Source organism: Epinephelus moara, chromosome 1, assembly GCF_006386435.1.
Source record: "Epinephelus moara isolate mb chromosome 1, YSFRI_EMoa_1.0, whole genome shotgun sequence".
In the NCBI taxonomy this organism is placed as follows: domain Eukaryota; kingdom Metazoa; phylum Chordata; class Actinopteri; order Perciformes; family Serranidae; genus Epinephelus; species Epinephelus moara.
Window position 1 is genome coordinate 25,441,356 of NC_065506.1, and position 9,428 is coordinate 25,450,783.

Sequence of the window (9,428 nt, forward strand, 5' to 3'; positions counted from 1 at the left end):
GATAGAGAGAGAGTACTGTGCACACAACCACCCGCGCCGAGCAGTTCATACATACACACTGCAGGTTACACTGGCCTATATTAGCACAGGCAGACACACACTTATGGTAAGTACAAGTAGGATGTTGCCCCAACACAAAAAAGTGACTGTGCCCAGCCTCTCACACACACACACACACACACACACACACACACACACACACACACACACACACACACACCACACACACACACACCCCGAATATAGACGTACATACAATGGGAACATGTCTTCCTCTACACCTGGAACATATTACCTTACATTTCATGCATGACATCCTATTGCATGTACATGTACAGGCCTGGTATATCATGACTGGAATCCATGCCTCCACATACACCAAGTCAATCTTACCAGCTATCTTCAGTTTACAGTGTCCCGCAGTGTTACCGGTAAGACCTGCTAGTTTGAGAAATGTAAATCAACTACATGACACAGACAGGAAATAAGAGAACCACAGAGCAAACTTACGGATGTTGTTTGCATGTACAAAATGACTGTGTTGAGTTATATTGAAAGGTGCCACAAGTATGGCTGCAAACAACAGCTTTTTTAATTGATTTTTCTGCCAGGTAATTTTTCAATTATTGTTTGGTATAACATCAGAAAATACTTTAAAATGGCCATCACAAGTAGAGTCCAAAGTGGCATCTTCCATGGTTTGTTCTGTCCAACCAACAGCCCAAAAGCCAGAGATATTATACATTATTATAACTGAGTAAAAGGAAAGAAGCCCATTCAAACATTTGAAAAGCTGGACAATTGTTTGGCATGTTGTGCTTGGGGAATTACTTCAGTTATTGCCACATGTGTCAGCTTTATTTCTGAATATTTGGTCACACTTTTTGATAAAATGGGGCAGATAGAATATCAGATACATAAAGTTGTATCTCTATAACAGCCTCAACAAAAACTGTTCATAAGAACATTACAGGCTGCCTTAATCTAAACTCAGTGGTCCTAAAAATCTGGTATTTGACTGTATATCAAATAAAAATCAGAGAGCAGGGCCATCAGCTGCCAGCAGCCAGGTTAAATTCAATCTATGCATCTTCAAAGCCGTTTTTAAAATCACATCCTGGCAGCATGGTGTAATGATCAGTGATTTAACCCCGGCGTTAATCTGCACACTTCCTGATCTCTGCTCATTTCTGGGAGCAGCAACAGCAGCTTGTGCTGACGTGCTCTATAGGCTAACCCCCCCGCCCCGGCCCTGTGAGCCAGGCCAGCAGCCTAATATTAATAACAATCACCGTGCATGCTTTCGGTTTTACCCTGAGCTCATATTAACCGGTGCCGCCGCGTTAAAGTGGCTGACAGGCTGCCCGGCGTGGACGTGCTCCGCTCCCACTTCCACGGTAAGGCAATCACCGGCGCAGCGGGAGGTCTGTGCACGCCGACCGGCCAGCCCCGCTACCCTGCTGCCCTTGTCTACACTCATCTCCACCAAATCAATGCCTGCCCACTGATACTAGCAGGCCCTTTATCACAGTCTTCACAGCATCGGTGCAGCCGCAAAAAAAGCGAGGAAAAGAGACACAACAGCGCCAAATCACACCGCTCCATCTTCGCTTTGTCCTGGGAGCAAACATCCACACGGACACCGACACGGACTGTGTGGCCACAAAAAGCAGTCGAGGAACTGAAATCCTACCTTTCGGTTCAACGCTGTCCCCGAGTAGAAGTAGTAGGCTATCCCCAGCACCCACAGCACCGCAAAACATAACAATATCCTCGATTTCCTCCGCATGGCTGCCTGCTCGTCTCGTCCTCCCGCCTGTGCGTTTCGTGGCTCTGCTCCGGTCTGGTCGGGCTGTAGCGGCTCGTCCCGGTCGGCTGTGTCCGTGCAGGGCGCTTCGGCGTGCGGCTTCGGCAGGCTTCGTCAGTCGGTCAGGGAGAGCGGAGGGAGCAGGAAGCAGCCAGCCAACATCAGCGGGGTTAGAGGGCAAAGGCTAGCCGACTCTGATCCAATCAAACGCCGGCTCAGGCAGCCCTGGAGGAGGGCCGGGGCTGGCAGAGAGTCGAGCCGTGCCGTGCGGGTCCGTGCTAAAGCCGAGTGGAGGGGGTGGGGACAGTTATGGAGCGATGATTGTTGTACAATTTCAGTTATGTGGCTCCGGGAGCTGAGAGAGAGAGAGAGAGGATGTGATCATCATGCTACATGGTGTCACTGTCTGCTGTGTGCAGCTGCAGCAGCTCTGAGGAGACGCTAGGGGCGCCACACACACTTTAAACCGGGTTAAAACAATCCCTTTATCTGCTCTGGATCTGAACCAGGCCAGCACAGATAACCCGAAGGGTTGGGACCAGTATCAATTATCTCCTTTCTCCTTTCTTTCTTTCTTTGCTTTCCTCCCTCTTCATTCCGTCTTTCCTTGTTTCCTTTCTGCTCTTTTCTATCCTTTCTACCTGTGTTCCTACTTTCCTTACTTTCTCCCTTCCTTTTGGTGCTTCTGTTCTTCCTTTCTGTATTCCTTCATTTCTTCCTTCTTTTGCTCATGTCTTCCTCTGTTCCCTCCATCCATCCTCCTTATTTTGTTCCTTCCTTCCTCTGTTCAATCCATCCTTGCTCCTTCTTTTGTTGCTTCCTTCCTCCATTCTGTCCTTTCTTCCTTTCCTTTGCTCTTTTTTCCATCCTTTCTACCCGTGGTCGTTCTTTTGCTCCTTCCTTCCTTCCTTCCTTCCTTCCTTTCCTTTCCTCCTTTTTCCTTCTTCCCTTCCTTCCTTCCTGTGTTCTTTCTTTCCTTACTTTCTCCCATCCTGTCTTGCTTCTGTTGTTCCTTTCTATGTTCCTTCATTTATTCATTTGCTCCTTTCTCCCTCTGATCCATCCATCCTTCCTCCTTCGTTTGTTTCTTCCTTCCTCTCTTCTGCCTTCCTTCCTTCCTTCCTTGTTTTCCTTTCCTCCTTTCCTACCCATCCTTTCTACCAGTGTTACTTGCTTTCTCCCTTCTTTTTCCTTTCTGTGTTCGTTCATTCCTTCCTTCTTTTTTCTTTCTTCCTCTGTCCTATCCATCCTTCCTCCTTCTTTAATTCCCTCCCTCCTCTGTTCTATCCTTCCTTACCTCTTTCCTTCCTCCCTCCATCTGTTGCTTCCATTTTCCTTTCATTCATCCCTTCCTCCCTTTTTTGTTTCTGTTCTTCCTTCCTGTGCTGCTTCCCCCATTGTTGCTTCCCTTCTTCTTTTCATCCTTCTTTTCTTCATTCCTTTGTCTCTTCTTTCCTTCCTCCTCCTATGTCTTTTGTTCTTCCTTCCTGTGTCCCTTCCTTCCTCTCTTCATTCTTTTTTCCTTCCTTCCTATGGTCTTTGTTCCTTCCTTTGTTCTCTCCTTCTTACATTTGTCCTCCCCTTCTTCTATCAGTTTGTGTTCAATCCTCCCTTTCTCCCTTTGTTCCTTCCTTCCTCCCTTTATTGCTTCGCTCAGTCCTTCCTTCCTTCCTCCTTTTACATCTGTTCTTCCCTCCTTCTTTTGTTCCCCCCTTCCTATGTTTTATCCTTCCTTGCTCCCGTTGTTTCCTCCTTCTGTCCTTACCTCCTCCCTCCCTCCTTCCTTTCTTCCTTCCTTTGATCCATCCTTAGTTTCTTCATTCCTTCCCTCCCTTTGTTTGTGTGTCTTTTGGTTTTGGACCACAAACATAACAAGCAGTGTGATGACATCACCCTGAGGTTCAGGGTATTGCGATAGCCAGTTTTCATTATTTAAATTATGTATTAAGAAAAAAATCATCAGAATAATCAATAATGACATTGACCTTTTGTTGGAGCTCAAAGTAAAATGTCAAACCAAACTAAAACAAACACAGTTACAACCATAAAGAATTAGTTTTTCAGTCCAGCTCTGTTTTTCTGGGTCAGCTGCAGCTGCACTACGTCAGTTCTCAAACCAGTCTGGATCACACATGTTGGGGCTGAGAGTGATGTGTAATTAGATGACACTTTAGTCAGAATATTAATTTTGATTTGTGCATGTTTTTGATTTTGTATGGCAAACCAGAACTTTATATTTCAGCAAAGACCTCAAATAAAACCAGTGAAATCACTGAATGTCTAAAATGTTAGTTACAGTGTGAATTTCAGAGAACATTTTGAATAGTGCCTTGTTGCTTCTCATTGGTTTTATTTTAAATGTCAGAGGGATCACACAAAGTCTTGAATATGGCAACGATTCTCACAGTGATCAGATGTCATACAGCACAGTTTATCAGATGATCTGTGCTAATTATGAGGAAGAGAAAACACACAGTAACAGTTGACATTATGCAGCAGTAAGGTTCATGGTTTGAAATGTGGTTTCAAACCTCAAGTGCTTTTCTGTAGCTAGGTATGTGTATGTTTGATCGGATTTGATTGATACTTGCTCAGCAACATATGCAAACAATCACAACTTCAGTGTTGCTAAATCGTAATTGGTGCCAATAATATTTGATATCACCTTTTCCTATCCACTTCAAAGCAGTCAGAAGAGCACAGACAAAACAAAACCTACAGAACAAGTCTCATATCAAATAAGGAAAGCAGTTCTAACTTTGGCAGAGGATTGTAAGTCTATATAAGACACCACTGCTCACACAGGATGTCAGTGGTGGAATGTAACTAAGTACAATTACTCAGATACTGAGCTTAAGTAGCTTACAGTTTTGAAGTACTTGCACTTAACTTGAATATTTTGATTTTATGCTAATTTATACTTCACTATAATTCAGATTCAACTACTGAACTTTAGTTAGTAGTTACTCTACAGTTTTATTAGCTACCCACAAACCTCAACCAGCTATCACAGTGATGTTAATGCATCACTTATGATAGTAATATAATAATATAACACTGACAGGGCCCATTCTAACAAATGAGTACTTATAGTTTTGATACTTATATAGTATATTTTGCTAATGATTCCTTTTACTTGAGGAAAACTTTAAAGGCAAGACTTACTTGTAATCGAGTATTCATACAGTGTGGTATCACTACTTTTACTTAAAGGAACACGTCACCCACAAAATGACCATTTGTATATTAATTATTGATGGAGTGTTACCTTGAATTTGTGAAGAAAATTTTTCTCACATACTTCCATGGAGACAGTGAACAAATACATTTTTTAATTGATGGGGGATAAGGTTTACCAACAGCAAAACTGTACTCACCAGCCACTTTATTAGGTACACCTTGCTAGTACCAGGTTGGACTCTCTTTTGCCTTAGCCTGCCTTAATTCTGGTGACACAGATTCAACAAGGTGCTGGAAACATTCCTCAGAGATTTTGGTCCATATTGACATGATAGCATCACACAGTTGCTGCAGATTTGTCGGCTGCATGTCATGATGTGAATCTTATGTTCCACCACATCCCAAAGGTACAGTGTACAGTACAGTGAACTCATTGTCGTGTTTAAGAAACCAGTTTGAGATGATTTGAGCTTTGTGACATGGTGCGTTATCCTGCTGGAAGTAGCCATCAGCAGATGGGTACACTGTGGTCAGTGGGGATGGACACGGTCAGCAACAATACTCAGGTAGGCTGTGGTGTTTAAATGATGCTCAGTTGGTACTAAGGGGCCCAAAGTGTGCCAAGAAAATATCTTCCATTACACCACCACCACCAGCCTGACCCGTTGATACAAGGCAGGATGGATCCATGCTTTCATGTTGTTTATACCAAATTCTGACCCTACCATCTGAATGTCGCAGCAGAAATCGAGACTCGGCAGACCAGACAACATTTTTCCAATTCTCTAGTAAATTTGGTGAGCCTCTGTGAATTGTAGCCTCAGTTTCCTGTTGTTAGCTGACAGGACTGGACCCCCAGTGTGGTCTTTTGCTGCTGCAGCCCATCTGCTTCAAGGTTTGACATTGATAAATCTTTTCTTACTTCTTCCACCTCTGCAAGAAGCCGACTGAAAAGCCAAAATGGTTTTCTGGGCCTTTAAAGCAGCACAAATGGGCCTCCATATCATCCAGTAACTTTCAGATACAAAGAAGAGAAAACATTGAGTGTCACCTCATCCTGTAGTTGATGGATCGTTTTTGAAACTCTTTAAATATTCTGAGACATTTCAGACCAGACTGTCGTGGTCATACCACTTGATATTTCTATGGTCAGCGGCACTCAGATAAACCCTCTCTGAGACAGACCTCAGCTGGAACACCTTCGGCTAAAGGAAAAGGTCCAGCTCATGCTCAGAGTGCTTCAGTCTGCAGCTGACATTTTTCATTTTAATGGTGACAAAAATGTGATTTTTGACTGGAGAGCAAAATGGCCCGCAGTCCGAGTTAAAAAATACCATCAATACACACTTTGTGCTGTGCCTCCGAAGAGCGTCCCTGTGGTATTACACACACACACACACACACACACACACACACATTTATTCATTGCTGCTCTCGCTATGGTGGTCTGAGGAGAGACTCAGTGTGTTTATGTTACCTACAGTAGTGTTAGAGCATGGATGGATGGAAGTCAAACTGAAGTTTGAGGGAGAGAAGTGGAGGAGTAAGTAGCAGAGAAACAGATGTGGTGCAAATTTAGCAGCACAGAGGTGAAAGAGCTTTTTATCTTTTGCCCTTTGACTCGGATGCCCTGAATAACTCTTACGAGGGTCTCAAGTTACCCCGGAAGAGGTCAGTTTGGCTTCCAGAAATAGAGAGGAGGCGCAACAAGTCGACCTCTTGGCTATGAACTCATCTTAACTGTAATGTAGTGCTTATAAAGAGTTACTTTAAATGAGATTAACATGCATTTATCTTACTATCATCGCTTATATTGTATATACAAGAAGGTTAATGCAATTCTTTGATTAATATTCTCCTTTTTTTATTCTTTGGTAATTATGTTTTCACAGGTGTACGTTTGTTCCAGCTGTAAAAAATTTGAAGCATACACACATTTTCTTAATTCTTTTAAAGACAGGAAGACTACATCACACTTAGTTTAGCAAACTACTGTGAACAAGCTGATCACATAATCTGAGAAAGTTATCAGATTATATTTCATTGTCTTATAAACCTGTGATTACGTGCCAGTGAAACACAAGTGCCACTTCTTGACGTTCAGGTGTTTCAAGACTGCACAGAGAGGATTTTGTAATACTTGCCTAACTGGAAGAACTGGCTCCAACTAGTCAATTACATTTATTCATAGCTTGCTCTACAGGCACAAGTGCATGGACAGGAGGGTGTTTAGTCGGCATCACTAGATGCACAACAGCCAATTTGTGACATGTTTTCCAATACATANGGCGCTATAGCAACCGATTGAAATTGCAAACTTTGAATGAGCATATCTCATGCCCCGTATGTTGTAAAGACATGGAACTTTGCACAGAGATGCCTCTCCTCATGAGGAACAAATTTGCCTCAAGAACCCATAACTTCTGGGTTTATAGATTTTCCGCCATTTTGAATTTTTTGAAAAACACTTCAAATCGATCTCTTCCTAGGAAGTTTGACCGATCTGCATGAAACTCGGTGAACATAATCTAGGGACCAATATCTAAAGTTCCCTCTTGGCAAAAGTTGGAAAACTTACTAAAACTGAGCTTCTATAAGGCAATGAATATTGCGGAGGGCGTGGCTCATCACATAAAGGTATATAACCGATCACCATGCAACTTTGTAGACATATGACCACACATAATCTGAGGGGACCCCTACATTATTGACCGATCAGACAAAATGGGGGCGCTAGAGAGCTAATTTCTTATCTAGGCCTAACCACCATATCGATTTTTACTAAACTTGGTAGATACGTAGAACAGGACGCCTATTTTATTTTATTTTTTTGGGGGGGGGGATTTTGCCTATATTTGACAGGACACTGAAGCATGACAGGAAGGATGGGAGAGAGAGAGCAAGGAAGACATGCAGCAAAGAACGAAGGCCAGATTCCAACCCCCACCGCTGCAACAAGGGCTAGCCACACCTTTCGCATGTGAACTACCAGTGCGCCCCACTTTTAAGTCAATACAACATATAAACACTTTAACTATCTGCCTTTCAACGTGTTACCTCAACTACTAATGTAGTTTTAGCCCACTAACTATCCCACTATTGGCAGTGGTACTACTGTTCTTTCTATAAAGCGATCGTACTATCAAATTCACAAAAACTCTGTCTGAATACATTGCTCTTCTTAATGGGTTCAGTTGATTATTTAATCTGCTATTTCCTATGACCTGTATCCCAAACACACGACATGTGAAACTGTATGTGGGCAACTGTGCACTCAGTGGGTATGGACTAGTATACAGTATTTTAGCTTGATAGTATTGAATGAATATTGCACAGAGTGCTGTGTACCGATGCATTTCCTAAATGGGACCTCCATCAGCCTGGTGAGCATCTGGTGAGGAGTGATTTTAGATAGCGGACAGTTTTATAGCACTGAACCTTTTTCGTGATGAATGCAATGTAACACAGATTTCACACAGGCATTAAAAATTTCACAAAATGTTACATGTAACTGAAAGCTGTGTGAGTGCTTTTGCTGTGTATCCTACATACATAGCGGCACTACAGAATGCCACAACATCCCTTTACACATTCCTTTTTTAGTCAGTAACGAGTACACTGCTGTTTTTCATGACTTGGTGACTAACCCTGAAACAGAGCCTCCATTTTCTGTACAGACTGGTAAAGAAAGAGAGTGAGACCTTCAGTCTTCAGAGATCAGTCCTACAGAGTTTTTTATGGAACAAACAGACAAGAGGACATGTGAATCAGGACCAAAAAAAGCATCCAACATTTCTGAGAGCTGCTGCAGGAGAGCTGGGAAGGTGCGCTCAGCTAAATGCCTCATTTGTGAAGCTTTTACTGAAGTAAAAAGGCTCTTTGACGAAGCAAGGTTTTATAAACAGTCTTCCAATTTGTTGAACTTTGCTTTGATATTCTTCTGTTAAATTAATATTTTTCTATATTTCAAAGCATTTGCATAAACCTTGAGGTGAAACATTGTCACCTGAGTTTTCAGCTAGTCTTATCAAAACCTTAATTACCACATTATAAAGGATATATTGGTGATGGACTGCACTTGTGTAGAGCTTTTCTAGTCTTCTGATCATTCAAAGCACTTTTAAGTCACATTCATCCATTCACACACACATTCACACACTGGTGGCCGAGGCTACCATACAGGGTGCCAACTGCTACACAGTATCCATCAACACACACTCAAACACCAATGGAACAGCCATGGGGAGCAATTTGGGGTTCAGTATCTTGCTCAAGGATACTTCGACATGCGGGCTGGAGGAGCCAGGGATCATACCGCCAATCTTCCGAGAAAAATAAAATGACTTGAGCATCAATAAATAAATGTATAAATAAATACAAGAATAAACAAACAAAAAGAGAAAATAAATAAAATGATACATGAATGAATAAATGTTGAAAC

At 42.4% G+C, this 9,428-nt stretch overlaps 1 protein-coding gene across 1 annotated transcript in view; it reads right to left on the reverse strand.

Annotated features, from left to right (window-relative positions):
- Window positions 1–2,167, reverse strand: part of galnt2 (UDP-N-acetyl-alpha-D-galactosamine:polypeptide N-acetylgalactosaminyltransferase 2) — an 89,487-nt gene extending 87,320 nt beyond the window's left edge. Inside the window, exon 1 of the mRNA XM_050053438.1 lies at window positions 1,694–2,167. Within this exon, the coding sequence (XP_049909395.1) occupies window positions 1,694–1,789 (96 nt within the window). The 5' untranslated portion in view covers window positions 1,790–2,167. The remainder of the gene's footprint in view (window positions 1–1,693) is intronic.
- Between the last annotated feature and the right edge of the window lie 7,261 nt (window positions 2,168–9,428).